Source organism: Apus apus, chromosome 2, assembly GCF_020740795.1.
Source record: "Apus apus isolate bApuApu2 chromosome 2, bApuApu2.pri.cur, whole genome shotgun sequence".
Taxonomy (NCBI): domain Eukaryota; kingdom Metazoa; phylum Chordata; class Aves; order Apodiformes; family Apodidae; genus Apus; species Apus apus.
This window is the reverse complement of record NC_067283.1, coordinates 25,483,998-25,503,130: the sequence shown is the minus strand read 5'-3', so window position 1 is coordinate 25,503,130 and position 19,133 is coordinate 25,483,998. Positions and strand designations below refer to the sequence as shown.

Sequence of the window (19,133 nt, the reverse complement as noted above, 5' to 3'; positions counted from 1 at the left end):
TAGAGCAACGTATTTCCCAGAAGCCTACAAATAACTAGATGCACAGTAACAGCACAGATACACTTCTGGCAGCTTGTAGGGAAATCTGGCAGACGTTACTTCTCTAATTTTAAGCTGCATTTCAATAGTTCTTATATCTCATGAACTCCTGTTGCTAAGGAGCTTTTTTCTCAAGCCTTAGCTATTGCTGAACACTGGGAGCACACTTCTTTGGCTTAACAAAAGACAAGAGAAGTGCCTCTTTCTTGATTGAGGCTTAGAAGCCTCAATCCTGCTTTCAGCAACTGAAATTCAGAATTTACTTGGATTGTAACAATTTTTTTTCAGTACAGTGGCATAGCCATAATTAGGTATTTTGATATTGACAGTATTAATGACAAACACCCATTATATAGAATCATAGAATGCCAGGTTGGAAGGGACCTCAAGGATCATCTAGTGCAACCTCTTACCGACACACTCTGAACTACTGAACAAAAGCACAAGTTAAAGACGTCAAGCTGAAGGAATATTTTCCTGGCAGCCTAGAAAGACAATTAGATAATTACAGGAGAAAAAAGTATTATGCAGCGCTGAAAAGCACAATCAGGTGACACTGAGATTCTGCATATGGCAAATTATTTGTTTCCACAATATTTGGCTCAAATTATGAATTTAATTTATTATTGAAACGAGAGGTAGAAATGTGCATTACATCCCATGTAAGAAAATACATTTCACTAGTACTGCATATCACTGCTGAAGTCATCTGTGATTTGGCATCCATGTGTAAGCCAGCCCTTCCATGAGTAGGTGACCCTGAGTCCATTACCTACACCAAACAATTCTTCAGGTTCTATAAAGTCAGGCTCTTCAGAAAGAAATAGAATTTGGAGATTATTTCAACATCATAAAAATACCCAAGTCAGTAACTACTTCCAAAAGGATAAGAAAGGTGAGAATGAGTGACCTCATTTGAAATAATGACACAAGATGCAATGAAAATAATTTGCAAGAAAGTGTCTTAGTTGAAAAACATCTATAGAAAATACAGAAGAAACTAGAACTAAATCAAGGAAATAACATCAGCATTTTAATCCTGATCAAAACAGATCACAGGCACTCCTATCCTAGTATTGCAAAATATGACACTGGTTCTCAGCAATGATGAAGACTTTGGGCTGAAAGAAAAAAGCCTGTTTCTTCATGGGCCCTATACTTAATTTGTTCTGCATACTGACTCACAGTCAGATCCTGTTTCCTCTGAATTTTGATTTTAGAGCCAAGTATTACAAAGACCAAACTAGCCATGTTTTCAGTCTCAGCTGGGAGGAACAATGAACTTTTGATATTACTGCATAAAGTAAAAAAGGATTCAACCCTGATTTGCTATGTATTTGTCTCCTCTAATGTAAAAACAAATTACAAAAAAAAATGGGAAAAAAACCTTCTATTTTGAACAAACATTTGAAGTAACATTATGCCTGAGTGTATTATTTATACACAGCAGAGAGAACGTCATGTTTGTAAACCCATGAGGAAGATCACCAAAGTGATGTATTATGGAACCACACAAAGTGATGCAAATACCGTATTCCCTCCTGCCCTCTGCCTGATAATTCATCTCCCTTGGAGAATAAGTGACTTGAAACACTTCATACAATCATTTTTGTACATTGAAAAGTTCAAACAGACAATATGTAATGCATCTGAAGTGTGGAAATTCCTGATTATTTAGCAGTGATTCTGGCACATGAGACTGTAATGCAATAATACTTTCATACAGACAAACAAGTTTAGGTAGGATATAAAAATGAAAATGCTTATTAATTGTATTTTTCTTCTCGTGCCAAATCTGCTCACAGGTTATAGTGATATGATTTTCAATGCTTGAATCTTATGTAAAAATTAAGTTCCTCAATGATACTTGAAGCCGTTAGATGATAAATTAATAAAAGGCTCAAAGCAATGACTAGTTTTAAAACAAATGTTTCCAAAATAGAAATATCCAAGGAATGTTTTATTTTCCTACAATTTATTGCTTTAAAGTGAGACCTTTTCAAAGTGTCTGAAAAATTTAGAAGCATCCCATCTAAACTGATGTCTGTTCTAGATAAAGAATTGTAAATTTGTAAAATGGAGTACTATGTTGCCAACAATTACAGTTTTTACAAACTAAATCAAACCTTTTGTCATGTTACATTCCAGGAGCTTAAGAATACCATGCTGCATACACTTATGTTTAGCTTGTAACTAAAATAGGTCAAAAATAATAAACTTATAATTTCAAGAGAGATGAATAAACATTTCCCTTGTAGAAAATGATAAAGCAGAGACAGTTATTAAAAAGCTAACCATGAATTAGATCTTACACCTAGAATGGCTTTAAATACAACAGCTATCATAATCTGAAGTGTTTAAATGTGAAAAAGAGACTTAAGGTTGTGATTCACTGACCAGAAAATTAATCACTGAATTACAATATGCACACTTCAACAAAGTGGCTAATTATGTATTTTGCATCACTCTTGCTCACCAAAATTTAGCACATTCACTTCAGACTTGATTAATTATTCTCAAGGGCCAAAAGTATTATAACAAAGAACTATAAATTCAGTCAGCAATAATATGTTTAAGAAGTTGGTTGTGTCTGTGAAAATGAGACAAATGAGGGATTTAAAGCCTTTAAACCTCATCACGATATTATTCCCCTTCATTATTAAAGCCAGCAACTGCAAAATAAAACCCAGTGAATCTGTGATGCTGTACTACAAGTCACCACTGTTCTAAATCTCAGGCCATTACTGATTATTTCTGATGTCCACAAAAATGAAAGAGAGAGGAGAACACACAGAGAAGCAGGGCATGAGCTGACCTTGATATTCAGTTACACACAATTTATCCAAATTACCACCTGTGAAATATCCTCTTTGGTTGTGGTCAAAATAAACAGGGAGAGAGACAGGAGTACAATTAATATTTTACTCTCTCTTGGGTTTAAGATCTAAAAGAATGCAGTATCCAGAGGAATTGAAAATTACACTATAGCAGTAGTTTAAATTAATAGTTTAAAACTATAGTTTAAACTATAGCATTCTAATGAAATTGGCAGCAACTCCTACATCTCCTGCAATCCAGTCATGATTTAATGATATTAAAGCACACCTGATACACAGTTTTCTGCATATTTCCAGCTTTTATTAAATGAGGATCTGCAGATCTGTGCTTCTTGAAGTAACAAAAAACAATTTATCAATTTTTTTACCAAACATGGGAACCAGAAACACTGTTGTAAGAATTGACTAAATTAAAAAAATATTTCCATTTTGAAAGGAACTTTGGTACTAAAAAATCTGCGAAGGCACCAACACTGTGACACAAATCTGAAGCTCTGCAGCATGGATTTTTAGAGATATGAACTGATGACTTTTCCTAAAAATACTTCAGCCATTAAGTGCTCATTTAAAAAAACCCCAAAACATGGATTCCTTAAATTCAACAAAAATCAAGTAAGAATACAGCAGACTCCTAAGAAATAAATTCTTTTGCTGCAACAGGATTGACCTTTTTTCCTTCTAACCTTCCCTAGAATACAGTTTGGTCAATAAAAATATACAGTAAATTTAAGTTTATTTGGGAGAGTTTTACAGTTGGATTTTTAAAATGGTTTTCCTCTGAGCTTTAAAGCACAAAGCTGCTTCTGCTACTATTCATCTAATTTATTTCAAGATGTCTTCAATTACCTACTCTGGCTTCTCCATTAGGATAATAGCCATATAATCAATCCAAAGTGGTGTGAACCATGTAAGAAGGCAGTTTTATTTAGTTACAGCAGCACAAGCTGGAGCTTGCCAGTTTTTCAAGAACAAGACCAAGCTCTCTTAAAAGACATCAGCTTCACGTGCAGAGCTTGATTACTGGACACAAGAAATTCACAACCATTGAGCTTCCATTACATCTTTTCAGATAGAATTATCAGAAACTTAACAGTCATAAAGAAACTTTGACTCACTGAATAATTTAGGTTGGAAGAGAGTTGAGCTCTGCTCCACCTCCAGCCCCACACCTCAAAGCAGGGCCAACTTTGTCATGGCCTTGATTAGTTTTGAATCTCTTGAATGATGGGATGCAACCCATTCCAATGTTTGAGAAACCTCATTTAACATTTGTTTTTTTGCAAAAATATCAAGTCAGAATTTCCTTCGCTGCATCTTCAGTTCACTGCCTGCTATCTTGTCACTGTTCAGAACCTGGGTTCACCTTTTCTACCTCCTGGAATGTAGCTGAGACAGCAGTGAGATGCCTGGCATCTCATTCTTTTGTACTGAAGATGTTCTTTCCAAGTTTTCCCAGGTTGTTTCTCACCCAGCTGCCCTCCAGCTCAGAGCGTTGCACCAGGCTATGCTGTTCCAGATGCAAGGCTCCTATTTGCCCTGGCTTCGTAAGGTTTCTGCCAGCTCATTTCTCCAGCTTGTTGAGGTCCTTCTGAACAACTACTTTACCTCTTAGCCTATCTAACCTCACCTGCAAACTTGCTAAAGGTGCCTTCTGCCTTATGTCTGTAAATCCACCCAGCCCTCCCTTGCACCAGAGACAAATGTGTACACAGCAATATTTAAAGCTATTAGTGGTAACCAAGAGGAATTGAACATGATTGGTAGAAGGAAGTAAACAAGGTTTGCCTGGAGATTAGTGATGGTAGTGACCCAAAACTAACATAAACATGTGCACAACTCTTCCTGGAGACTAGCATGCACAGTAACATCAGGAAGTAACTATCCGTAGATGAAAGCGGAGATGGCTGAATTTTTATCTAAAGTCACGTAAGAAATATCTGACAGGGCCACCTATCTAATGTCTAGTGCAGGATGCTGGCTGTGTAAAGCCAGCACAGAAATGCAAACTTTAGGGAAGAGTCTCCAAAGTCCCTAGAGACAGAGCTGCCAGTAAGTTGAAGTATTGTGCAGAATTTCTGTAGCCTGCATGCTTGTTTCCAAACCCAGGGTGAAGAAAGCTCTGTGCTGTACCCTGAATTTGACCACAGACAGGAGGACTCCAACTTATCAGTGATTTGAGCCAACATGGGTGCCCTTTCACCCAGTCAGCAGTCAGGATGGATGCATGGGAATATGACTTCCTTGGTGTGGCCATGGCATGACCTGTAGGTAACACGTAACAGTCATGTGCCAAGAATGAGATGTCTGCGTAGTGTGCGCTGGCATCTTCATTTCTCTCCCGTTCTTAAACTCCACCATTTCATGGCTAATGCTCCTAAAGCTGCCATCAACCTTCACTGAAGAAACGACCAGTTCCAAACTGGTCACAAGCCTATTTGTGAGTATCAGATTTAGCAGACTGCTTCCCTTAGTTGTCTCATAGAACACTTGCGTCAGGAAGTTATTTTTGACACATTCAAAAAATCTCCTGGATCACTTGCGCTGAACCATGTCACTCTTCCAGTAGATGCTGGAGCAGCCTAAGTCCCCTGTAAGTCTCGTAGCATATGAACTTGTTTTTCTCTTGCTCCAAAGCAAGGGCTAGGTCATCCTTCTTCCCAAGTAGATTAAGGGACCTGTCAGCAAACATGTTCTTGCCCTTCTCTCCCCAGCATTTTTCATTCCTCCAAGAAGGTCCATAAAAACAAGTGCCTCTCCTGCAACATCAGCTCCATAATCAGGGGCTGTCCTGCATCCAATCCTACCTGGCTGGCATGATCAAAAGAATGCCTCTTATGCCCTTCCACCCTAGCTACCAGAGACCTCTGATATACTCAAGGTCTTCTGAGGAAGTATCAATGGTGCTGGTGGACAAGGACTAAAATAATAGCTTAAGCATCAGAAGAGCCTCAGCACTTCATTGTCTCCACAGCATTTTGGATACAAGGCTCTCATCATCTACACTACCATCAACACTAAATAGGTATCAAGTCAGATGATTAGGAATAAAAAAACCTCACACACCAAAATTAATACACTTGCTTATTCCCACAGAAAGCAATTCTAATCGAGAGCCTCAGTGACACATTAGCTTTATTCAACATTGCTCTGCTATTCTGAGAGCAAAAGTAGTGAATCTCCTCCGTTTCCTCCAGACAACCTAATAGTATCCCAACAGAGTGCTTGCATAATTTTTTTTCCTTGAATACATGATGATCACTGATTCAGCATTCTCTACAGCACCACACAATTCTTACGGGGATGGTCAGCTCAAAGAAATGCATTTGTAAATGTATGCTTTAAAATATTGGAATGCAAGTGAAGCACATATGTCAGATCTGTTAAAAATTTACAGGTGCTACGTAGGAATTTTTCTAAAATCTGACTGCATTTTGAGATGTGATGTGCCTTCCCTCACCCTTGCTGGCATCCTTAGGAAAGAAATCCAGGAAGGAAATACAGATGGATTACAACTAATCAGCTGAGTTCAGACCATGCCCTTAATCTGGATGATTAGGTGATTCAGATTCTAGGCGAGCTGGACCACCCTCATAGCACAGTCCAGGGGTAGCTAAATTCACCTTACAGCATCATCCCTGTGCTCCCAAGCACTGGTAATTAATCATCTACACTATTAAATCACTGAAACACTCTCTGGAATCATAGAATGCCAGGTTGGAAGGGACCTCCAGAATAATCTGGTCCAACCCTTCTAGGTAGGAACATCATTTAGATGAGATGGCCCAGCATCCTGGCAAGCTGACTCTTTACAGTGTCCAGTGTTGGGGAATCCACCATTTCCCTGGGGAGATTATTCCAATGTCTGACTGTTCTCATGGTGAAATTTTTTTTCTGATGTCCAGTTGGAATCTCCCCAGGATTAACTTGCACACATTACCCCTCCTCTTTTCCATGTGACTCCTTGTAAAAGAGGAGTCTCCATCTTCTTTGTAGCCACCCTTTAAGCACTGGAACATGGCAATAAAGTCTTCCCTAAGCCTTCTTTTTTCAAGGCTGAACAAACCCAGTTCTCTCAGCCTTCCTGGCAGGCTTCCCAGTCCTTTGGTGATGTCTGTGGCCCACCTTTGGTATGGCCCAAGTTAACTAATATTCTATGAAACAGAAGTCCAGGACTTAGCAAAGGCTAGAGGTTTGTTTGGATGTTTCCAATGGTGAATTTGGATATGACCACCCTGCTCTGAAAGGTAAGAAAGTTTTACTGTATGCACACCACCAGGTTGGTGCCAGCTGGCTTCTACACTGACAAACAGTCTGAGGCACAGTTCATCTATTACAACAGGCACAGCCAAGAAATATAAACCAGCAAAGCCCTGATGAATGCAGGCTTACCTCACCAGTGCTATGGGGTCACAGCACTTAAGAGTAATTTCTCAAGTGAAGTTCAGCACACGACTCCTGATAAGTCTTATAGAATGACTGTTGGCGCTGGTAGCAGCTCTTTGCAGAGACCATAAAGAAGAAACCAGCTCATACTAGATAATTTTCAGTATAACCATAGTGGAATGAACAGAGAAATATACATTATTTTGGTACAAGGTACCACAAATCAAGTTCCCGCTGGGTCCATGGTTCAGATTTCTCAAAGAAGCAGAATGTGCATGAAGCTCACATGGCTTCTTAAGCAGCCCTTCATAAAAGCTCAGCTTGGCTATCAGCACCACAGAGCAAAGGGCTTTTCTTTCCTCTTCTTTTTCTCCTCCCAGCTCTGGCACTTAGTTTCAAGGAAAAAGGAACTGACAGGGAAAGGAAGAACAAAACCATCACCCCAAAGAGATAAAGTAAAATATAATACAGCTCTCTGCATCAGACATGAGACGGTGGTATCTTTTGCTTTATGGTCCTGTCTCATTACCCAGGATTGAGAAGCAGTGCACATCTCTCCTGCTTCTTCCACAACATGGATCTGCAGTACGGAGAATGCCTGCACATGTTTAAAGGACATGGCTGTTTCACATAATAAGAGCACAGAGAGAGAAAGTAAGAAGGAGCAGGAGAAAATCTGCTCAGGGGTGTGCACTGGGAGAAGATAAGATGATTATTTAGGGGAAAGAGTCACAGAAATAAAGCAGTATTATTCACTGTGACTGAGCAAACTATTCCCACCAGGAATACTGCTCCTGGCTAGATCCTGCAGTTGACTTCATTTGTCCTCTGCGCTGTCTTAATGCTTGCAAAGACACAACTGTATAAATTACCTCTCCAGACGCTGTGATGTTGAACAAAACTAACAGCAGGCATGCAAAATCTATTTTTGGAGATAGCATATTTCCCAGAAAAGAAATCAGCTCAAGATGGGGTGAGGAATTAGCTGAAGAAGAAACAGAGTATATATCAAGTTGGTGCTAATAAAGAAGCAAATATTTTCATTTTTTGTCCTCTAACTGCTCCTTGTACAAGAGCTATTGACAAGAAAAGTAAAAACTGAATTTGCAGTATGGTAAGAGATAAAGAAATTAGGTTGTGAACTGGTAGTGCGAGTTCAGGCAAAAACCTGCTTTGATTTAAAAATGCCCAGATAAGAAAAAACAAAAAATGGTAAAAAATTACTCTTTATTAGAACAGAGAACAGTTACTAGTGGAAAGCCCCAGAGTTTGATAGTTACGCTGCTATTTTTAGAACCTACTCTTCAATGATCTAGAAGATTAATTAAACATGGCAAAGTTTGCTAAGTAATTATTTAAATTCTTTATTAAGATGGGAAGACTTTGACATATTTCAGCAGAATTTAATTAAACAAAAACTGGTAAACTCACTGGTAGGTTAGAGTGAATACAACTAATTACTTTCAAGGTGATGCAAATCATGAGAAACAAAACAGGTTCTATGTGGTTGTCTGAAAACTACAGAACTGACTCAGAAAGCACCACGAGTGCATCGTTCAGTGCCTAGCAACAGTTTGGAAAGCCAAGAAAATGCTTAGTCACATTCATACAACAGGATATGGCAGGAGGACATGGAATTTAACATTTGCCTCTCCAGTATAACACTGAATTTGGTTAACTTCCTTAAAAGAAACCTTTCAGAGGAAAGCAATAATGATAAAAGCATACAAGCAGCATTAGCAAGGACTGGGATTTTCCAATTTTTCCATGCAAGACCCTTCCTATGTAGTAAGTCTTCCCAGGACCGTGTCCTCCTTTCTTGGGACTCTGCCTTTCCCAGAGCTGCACAAATATTTGTATCCAGTGAGGCAGAGACATGCAGTCCCCACTGAAATCTCCCATATTTGTCCTAGAATGGATGAAGACTAGGTAACTATGGTAAAAGGACCATGTTTTATCTGTAAAAGAACTAGAATTTCTTTCTTGTGGGTGTGTTCAAGAAAAACTAAAATTCCCTGGAGGCATACAACTCTCCAAGTGAGCTTTCTCTAGTGATGACATTAGGGTCCCCTAGCACCTTTCCATTATGATGAAGAACAGGGGGAAAGACTAGGGTCACAGAGGCTCAGCATCACCCAAGCAACTTCAAAGAACGTCAGGTCTGCTACTCAGCACCACAGTCCATTAGGAGACTCCAAGCAAAACAACACAGGAGAAGCTCCGTGATAGGACAGGGTTCCCACTGTCAAGCTGCCTCCTTATCCTATCTTTTATGATTGGAGGCACCATTCACAAAGTTCAAGTTGATGGATTATGTCCTAAATGGGGTCAGAAGAAGCACAAAACAATTAGTGATATTAGTCTGGCGCTGCCTTCTGACTGATCCATTAATCTTAGAGCAGCAGCGACACTCTAAAATATTGAAAAACAACACACATTTCAAAGGAAAAGCCCTCCTATATACAATCAAATTCTGAAATCCACTAATATGAGAAATTAGTAAACTAAGTAGTCAAGCAAAATTACAAAGATGACTTGATATTTACATCTATTGAAATAGCACTGATAGCTGTATTTGCCAGATTAGAGTCACGAGGACACTAATTCTCATCCCTGAAAACAAAAGCTGATTGCCAGTTGGGATTATGAAAGAATTCCCTCTCTTTCCCTTGTCTCACAGGCTACCAGAGTCCATCTGGTGGGTGCTGATTATCTTCCTATAAAAAATTGTATCAAATAAATACTGAATTTATTGTCATGGGAGAAGCCAAATCGTTTGAGTCAATGATCTTCCACTATGGTATGACAATTCTTCTGAATAGTCCAGTATTTCAAATAATGGATAAAATAATAATAGATTATTATATTTGCTCTTCCTTCCCCTCTCACCCACATATAGAACAGTTCAAAAGGTAAAAGCCATGTCTTCATGTTCACAGATTCTTTATTCTGTCAGCTACAGATAGTCTGGATGTATCTTCCTGGCAGAAACATTGCAAAAATCTATTCTAGGTCAACAGCTTCCACTGTCAGGATCATTCAAAGTGTTCAGAATGCTCAAAGGAGAAAAATAAATCACTAAATATTGGTATTATGCAAACTCACTGAGGAGGAATTGACTGCATTTATTGTAAAGAATTTAAAAATAGCTTTATTATCACTCTGTTTATGAATGTCCTTTCTTTGCAACTATCTCACATAATAAACCCTGCTGCAAAATCTAGTATGCACTTTAACCAGATTAAGGACAAAATGATTGTGTGTGTGTGTAATGGTGTGGGTTGTAATTGTAAAGTAACGCCGGTGAAATACACACCAACCTCTGTGTGTACAGGACACCAGGCAGAAGAAAGGTACACACAGTTTATTAAAGCAGTTCTGCAAAACCCATTAAACTGACCCTGCTAAATAGCAGAAAGGCAAGTAAGTATTTCTGTGACTTCTCCTCTAAGAGCAGGATTCAGGAAGTTGCCTTGCCTTGAATCAGCTGAGGTGTGTGACTGTGCTTTGCCTGCACGCTTGTGGTTCAGCTGGGACCCCTGCTGCAGGAACGACAGAACATATTCCTACAGTAGGAACCTCTTCCACTGCTCCTGCCTCCCGCAGGCACGGATGGTTAATGGCTACTGCCACGGGAATGGTGCACTCCCTCCACTGCCAACAGGCAGGAGCTGATGGCTGGGGGCAAGCCAGGGATTTTGCCCCAGAAAATCCTCTTATCTTGTCCCTAAGGTTCTAGAGCAGCTCAGGTGTAGAGGTGAGAACCGTCTGCCAAAGCCAGTGGAGACAACGGGTTTCGCCATCCCAGCTCTAACACAGGTGTAAGTGGGAAAAAGGATATAACAGAAAACAATTTTTCTCTCTACAAAACAAACAGCAGCCAAAGCTCTTGTGTCATTCAGGAAAGAAAAACAATCAGGAAGATAAAAATGTTATTTTCTTTCATATATGAATTTGTCAGTATTAGCTCTTGCTTACTTTACAAGCAAATCTTTAAACCTACAGTAAAGCCAAAACATCAAGCATCCTGAAATCCCTATCTCCAAAGGAAAAGCTTTTTGGAATAATATCTGATTTTGAGTAGATAAAACCAATACAGTTCACCACTGCCAGCACAGCATCAGACAGTTCAACACTCCAGGAACAGACCCGAAGCAGGGCAGGAGCCTGCACCACACAACACTTAGCCATCTTGTCAAATCTGACTCCCAGCCTCCCACAAACCACCAAAAAAAAAGCATTTCTCAGTTGACCTATGTAAAGCAGTAGAGCAGTCTTCCTGAGTTTTGTTGGTTTTTTTCCCCACAAAGTTTAAAATTAAGTAAAAATGGGAGTGTTGCACCAAATCCTACTCACTCCTTTCTTTGAATTAGACATATACATTAGTAAGAGGCTGCTAAACATGCAGGATGGTTGTGTCCATGTAGATACTTCTTCATCTGCTTTACTTAATAATATAACTTCAAATAATAATTAATATTATCATTTATCTTTACTTTTATTTTATTTTAATATTTTTATGTATTTTTAAATCTAGTTGTGACATTAATGCACTGGGTCATTTTTTCTGTGAAAGCTCCATCTCTTAAGCTTACAACAAAAAATGTAGAAGCTCGTACTTTGATCCTTGATAAATGAGACCTGTCAGAAGCCAATGATCCCCGTGCACAGGATACACAGTACTTGACAATGTGAGCTCAACAACAATGAATAAATACTTATAACACTTCACTATTTTATGACAAAAGGATCTAGATTACAACCAGTCTGACTGTAATTTACTTCTCAAAAGAAGATCCTGGAAGCATTCTGTCTGAAACTCATGTTTCTTCCTTCCTCCAAACCCATTATTTTTCCATGGTAGCAGGTATTACTCTCTAACTTATGCACTAATAATTACACAAACTAAGCCAGTTAAAAATAGTATATAAAATGTGCTTTGTATGAGCACTTCTTTTTTTTTTTTTTAGTTGAAACATCAAACACAAAATACACATAGTATTTGCTTTGTGTACCGAAACACAGGAAGGCATTATTCTCTCTCATGAGGGTTTTATGTTCAAAGGTCTCAACTCTGCAGAAAACCTAAAGTATATACACATTTCAGTAAGAACACTCACAGCATGTGTGAGTCTTTGCAGAACTAGTACTAGTGTAATTAAAACAGTGAACGTTACACAAAAGTATATTGACCTGTAATTATACTAGAATTTCTGATAACTTTTTTTCCTAAATAACCTCTTTTAAATAAAACCTTGATCAACCAACCCCATTATTCTTTGCAGAATCCACATCCCAATACGATTCCCTCATGTCGTATGGGAATAGGCATGGAATCACTGTGGAATTGTGCTCACCAGCACATAACAACACCGTCTGACAGGGCTTGCATGTATCACCACCAGTAGTTTAGCCATGGTTCAAAATAAGTCAGCCCTGAACTCATTAATTAAAGAATTTGGCTGTATTCACTAGAGTATTTTGAAAGAGAATCAAATGGTGACTACAGAATTGCTGTTGCTTTGCAATATAGCAAAGATATTTTTGGGTTTATTTTGTAAGGTTAAATCTTTGCTGAACTTAACAAGCTATTAAATAGAAAAGCTTTGTGACTGAATAGGTTCTTAAATGATAAAACAGTTCATTTCTAGGGAAACACTGTTCTTTTTAATTTACAAACATTTACAGCCGTGCATCTACATTAGTTTAGAATTCTACTTGTAGTATATGTTACATTTTTCAGCCTATTCATTATTTTATGGATTTTTACAGGGATGTCTTCCAATAAACCACAGCACAGGAATAGATAAAAATCCAGACATGGTGCAGGGACTCAGGCAGCTCAATGAATTAATACTGGGATGTTACTCTACTCAATTTGGAAGCTGCTAACACTACCACCTCCAGTGCTCTCTTCTCCTCCGTGCTGAGGTGCATCTGCAAGCACCAGAGTGCTCATCACCTCCCTAACCCTGAGGCGGTAATGTAGCCAGTCTCACCAGTGGTATAGCAGGGAGATCAGTGGCAGCACAGTTTCCAGAAGCTGGTAAAAACAGTTTGAGGTCCATGGAAATCTTTATCACTGGAGAGTCATCTTCCGCGTGCAATTTCAGCTTCTTCCAGTAGTCGTGTTTTAAAATTCTAAGCAAACCAAAAAGCTGTAATACCCATCCCTGTAAGCTCATCCCTTTCCTGATAAAGAAGCGGGTAAGGCACAAAAAGGCTGAAAAAATCTGCTTCCATCTGGGTATATTGACATTCCTGTGAAAAATGCCAGGTAATCTTGAGCATTCAATCACAATGTATTTCTTCTACAACACTCACCTGACTTTCCCTTTGGTGTTTCTAAGAACAGTTGCAGCAAAATTCTGCGTAACACCAACCAGACTAATTCCATCAACTTCCACAATTTGGTCATTCACTTGGATCCTTTCAGGGGAAAAAAACAAACATATAAATAATTGTGTGAATTCTTAGTAAATTTTCAGCAAAGCTTAACATACATAGAATCATAGAATGGTTTGGGTTGGAAGGGATCTTAAAGATCATACAGAGATATTTTAGTTTAATTAAAAAATATATTTTAAATTAAAAAATCAGTTATAAAATGATTGAGGTTAAATATGAAAAACGCATCATTCCTTGCACACAGACATCTCATAAACCCAGCATCAAAGTTACCATTACAATTACTTGCATCGATCATCCAGTCACTTCCCTTGTATATAAACATAGCAACACAAACTCTTGAATTTGTCATATGACTTAAATTAAATGAGGTACTTGAACAGTTCTTGTATCATTCTTTCCTAAGCCAAACTTGAAAAACAACATAAGACATCGCTCCGGAATTTCACACTAATGGGAAAAAAATGTGATATTTAACTAAAACAACCTGCTCATCTGTGGAGAAAAGAGCGTATGCATCAGACTTAATTGTGATTTACTCCCTTAAAATGTTTCATCTAACTTGCTCCAAAAAGATGAATTCCCAGTGTAAGTGGAATCTTGATGCACACATCGTTTTAATGAGGACTCTCTTTTTGAAATCTATTTACAGTCAACACACTGTTTGATGCAGGAAAAGCTAGGTGGAATAAAAACCATGCTGCTTTTTTCTGAAGTAAACACTGCTAGGGAATCCCTAAAGCAGGTATGGACTACTCATCAGGATTAAAAATGCCTGGAAGGAGGACCTCTATACTAAAACATCCTCTAGAAATGAATTAACTCCTGCAGCTTCAAAAATGAAAAAAAAAAAAACCCTAACCCAACATTCAGAACTAGTCAAAAGGAGCAATTTTCAAGGATTCTACTGATCCAAACAATACAGTTTACAAAGGAACCAACAAACAGCTATAAAAAAAAAAACATTTAAGTTATAAAAAAATACCCAAATTAAGGAATTTAATATCTTAGGACACCTTAGTAATAAGACTTATTTTCAAAGAACAACAGAGGCTGCAAAAGAGGCCTGAAGTATTTTGACTTGGGGCACTAGTGTCACTGTCATGTCTGAGGTAGTTCTTTGCAGTTCCACATGTGTTCAAGCAGCATCTTCAGTTCTTGGGAGACTCTACTAATAAGTAAGAAATATGAGATTTATTCTATCTGTTCTGGGCAGGATCTCCCTCTCATATGTAAGAAACCTTTAAAAATTATCTTCACCATAGCCTACAAACTCTTATCTTGAAAATCATATCAGACATATGATCTCAGATTTTCATTTCAATTCTCAATTTAGCATTTAATAAATGCACCAATGACATTAGTAATTATTGTATTTCAATACTGTAAATATTTTTTTTTTCACTTTAACAAACATAAAGTGCAGTCAGATGGCTGCAGGAGTTCCAAGAAAAGAAGTTTAAGAAGTTGGTGCCCACTGAGTGGGGAACTGTTACCTTCTTGGCTGAAAACTAAGTGGTGGAAGACCAGATTCCTTTCTGATGGCAGCCTGGGTACAACACTTTACATACTTCATTATGCAGTGGACTAGCAATGTTCCTACAGACATGCAGTTACAGTATTTCAGGTGATAAAACATCATGGTAGAGAACTGCTGCCTGCAACTTCGTAAGTGGCTCTATCTCTCTCTACTGCAATTCAGTCTGATTCTGTTTGTCCTTCAGGTATATTTCACACCTCCTTCTTTCTTGTTTATACAGCTCCTACATTGATTTCCAACACTTACTTTTATGGTCATTGTTCTCCAAACCTCTTCTCTTTCTACACATACATACACACGTCTTAATTATATATTTTAATTACATATAAACATACATACATATCAAACAACATGCAACTAACATAACTGTTATTCAAATTATGTGATTACATGTAATTAAAAAAGAAGTTTCCTATCTGTTGCTGTGTGCATTCTACACCGCCCGAACTAAAACACCCTCACAGCCATACTCTCCTGGTCATCTTCCTCAGGCATCCCCTCCTCAGCCCCACTCCCACTGAAGCTCTGTACCTGTAGCCTACCCCTAACCCTCTCACCCCCAGACAAGCTGACTCAAGCATCACATACACCTTCTCAGACATGGGCAGCCTTCCCTCTAGAGCCCCCTCCATTAGGAAATTGAAGCTTCCTCTCTCTCTGAAATCTAATTTCAAATATGAACACAAAATTAGGCTCAGGTTGGCAAAGCCTGAATTACAGAGGCTTAACTGTTTTTATCATTAATGAAATTGGTACTTCTTCTGACAATTACTTTCTAATAGTCATGATTTAAATCTCTGCCAATGTAAAGCAGCACTTCCATGAAGTAGCAACTACAGAAGGGAACAAACTGAAGTTGAACAAATTACTTGCATAATTACTGCTCTGTATGACAGACTGAAAAATTTAACCTGTGCAGGGACACCAAAGTATTTTTCAAGTTAAAAACTGTGTAATACTTCAAAACTGTTGTTCTCAATGGTACCAAAATTCTTTAAAATGTGAATGACTCATTACCACAGTAATGTGAAAGCAGCAGCTATGAGTTCACTCAGGAAAATATTTTGTTTTTCATATACAGCCTAATGTTTGATTTCATATTTTACACACTATTCAAAATCTCTCTTATTACTTACCAACATGCTTGCTTTTGGGTTCATCTCAGAGCACCCTCCTTGGTTAAATAATAAATAATAATAATAAACACCATGTCTTTTGAGATGACAGCTGAATGTTACCTCCTGCTTTGCATCAACATGAATCAAGCCAGTGGTTTCCATAAGAGGCCAGTATTTTATATCATGATTCACTGAGTCTTTCAATAAAAGATAGGAGTTATCCTACAGATAATGTAATGTTTTCAATTATAGTTTTAGAAGAACCCACTTGAAGATTGCTGTGTGATTATTCAGAATATTTGATGCAGTTCCTGAACTACAGTTTTATTTTCTGTTAGAGCAGACTTTGTTTTACTATCAGTGTTAATGATTAACTTGGCTTTTCACAAAGATGAAGTTAACAGAACCCTTTACAGATGGTGTACTTTATTACAAAACTGGCTGCTCCTGACTGAGAGGATTACATATCCCATTCCCAAATGAATGATAAGTCAGGCTCTCAAAGTGAAAACTAGCAGGCTATTTCTCAGCTGACTGAACATTCAGTCAGTTGAAAACCAACACAAATATTAGAAAGGTCAAAGGAAGATATTAACTTTTCTCAGCTGACAAGTTCCTTTCAGATGCCATCTAGGAAATGAAAGAAAGACTTGTGATTGAATATTAACTTCTGTAGCCCACTCAAATAATTAGAGTAAGAGAAAATACAGATAATCATAGAGCAGCAGTAAGCAGCTCTGATTTTCAATCAGAGAATTTCACACAATGCTAGCTGTGAGCTCAATGCCCTCTGGCTGGGCTTAAGCATACCTTTCAGAAAGAAGTTCACTTACATTTAAAGTAATAGATGAAGCAATGATATCTTGACATGTCAACATTTTCACTTCCCTTCATATTTTCTAAGCCTATGATAAATCAGTACTTGACCTTCAAATTGGTAACTTATTGCAAAGTTCTGTAAAGATACCTGCAAACCCAATCTGGAAGACAATACACTTCAGTAGTTTGAGAGCAATGTTATTAAACCTTGTAACCCCCTGCTATGTAGAGCCTTCTGATTTAATAACTTCTGAAAAGTAACAGGTGTTCATTAAAAAAGACCTTTACTGCAATACATTTTTTAGAAGACCATCAACTTCTTATTTTCCTCTTAACTCTCTTTAATTGTGTTTGTGTTTGGTACTATTTATAACTAATACAACAAAATACTATTGTTAGAATTAGAGAATGCATATTGGTAGACTTCATTGCTAATGTATCAGATAACTAGTATTTTATTTGCCTGCAAATTTACAAAAGGTATGCACTGGGAGAAAGCAACAACATACAGGGGTTGGAAGATGCTTAAAGACACTTTTCATTATGAAATTATTATATAGTAAAGAGTTTTGTAACTTTTAATGAGAAACATCAGCCTGATTGTAGCAGGTATCGTGTAATACACAGATCACTGTTTCATATGATAGGAAATATTTTACGCCAAAAGGAGTTCTTTAACCTGCACATACCAAGTAAGCAATACTAGAAGCAATCATGTTTCATACAAGCATAGTATAAGATTACAAAACTCTACTGATTTCCTTAGTGTGCAAGATTTATGGTACAGCTTCCTATTCCAATTGATTAACATACTTTCAGTGCTGTAGGGGTGAAAACTGAACTCTGGAGCAGACAAATATGCATAATAGGAAATACCAAGTAACAGCTGTGTTAGACAACCTGGAAGGACACGTCATTATTAAGAGTTTAAGCATTCAGATACACTAATTATTTACCCAAACAAATGTTGAGGAGGCCCCTTTTTCATAAGTACTGCTTCTTTAAATTTGGTTGGAAGCCAAAAGAACATGTGGGATCCCAAAAGCTTTAAAATCTAAACTACCTTCAAAAGTGATACAAGATACGGAATCTCCTGCTTGATTTACCCTAAACCATCTGGGTTTGCAGGTAGTCACGAACATGTATCTTTGGCAGGCATTTTCTCCTTAAATAGTTTAAACTCAGTGCACCAAACTGGTGTCTTCCCATAAGGACATCAGGTATTTGGTCCTTACCAATGAAGTCTCCAAATGTTATGGCTTTGAATGATCAAGACCTACATTATGCAAGCAACTCTTTTCTATGAAAATGGTAATTCTTAGTAACTATTGCTGGGAAAATTTCCAAACACTAAGTCTAGTTTACCTGCCATCTCTTTCTGCTGCCCCACCTTCTGTTACTGTTTTGACAAATATTCCCAGTTTTTCAAGGCCTGCATCTGCTCCAACTCCCATTCCAATAATGCTTATGCCAAGTCCATCATCATCTGTAAAAAGGACAGTGAAAGTAGAAACTTCTTACATTTAATTTATATAGTTAATCAGTAGGTAAACATTTATACTTGGGTTCCTCTTAGTTTTCCATGTTAGTAACATTCGTATCCTTTTCCTTCCATTTGAAAACTTTATTACTCTACCATTTTAATTACACTCAAACCCCATCCCCCACATTCTCCCTTATGAGATATCGCTTTCACCCTTATGAATTGCTCAGAAGAACAATCAAGATTTTTACATTTCCGGAGGATAATGAAAACATTGCATCAAACACCATGTAAAATCATGTGTTAAAATGGAGTGACACAAAACAGTTCTTTTAGGGAAGTAAAGAACTGCATATTTCTGAACTGCTTCTTTAATTCCTTATCAAAAAAATCTTGAAATCCAAAAAGGTGATTAGAACAGATTCATAGAAATTGAAGAGTGGCTCTGTGTGGACCTCCTCAGACACGTAGACTAGTGTCACGTGAACTGAAAATGGCACAGAGAC

At 37.8% G+C, this 19,133-nt stretch overlaps 1 protein-coding gene across 4 annotated transcripts in view; it reads right to left on the bottom strand.

Moving 5' to 3' along the window:
* Positions 1-19,133, bottom strand: part of PPP1R9A (protein phosphatase 1 regulatory subunit 9A) — a 140,307-nt gene that overhangs the window by 45,152 nt on the left and 76,022 nt on the right. For all 4 annotated transcript variants that reach the window (XM_051612595.1, XM_051612596.1, XM_051612597.1 and 1 more), the window contains exons 4-5: positions 18,510-18,630; positions 13,584-13,688 (exon numbers count right to left, since the gene is read on the bottom strand). In XM_051612595.1, coding sequence (XP_051468555.1) covers positions 13,584-13,688; positions 18,510-18,630 — 226 coding nt within the window. The remainder of the gene's footprint in view (positions 1-13,583; positions 13,689-18,509; positions 18,631-19,133) is intronic.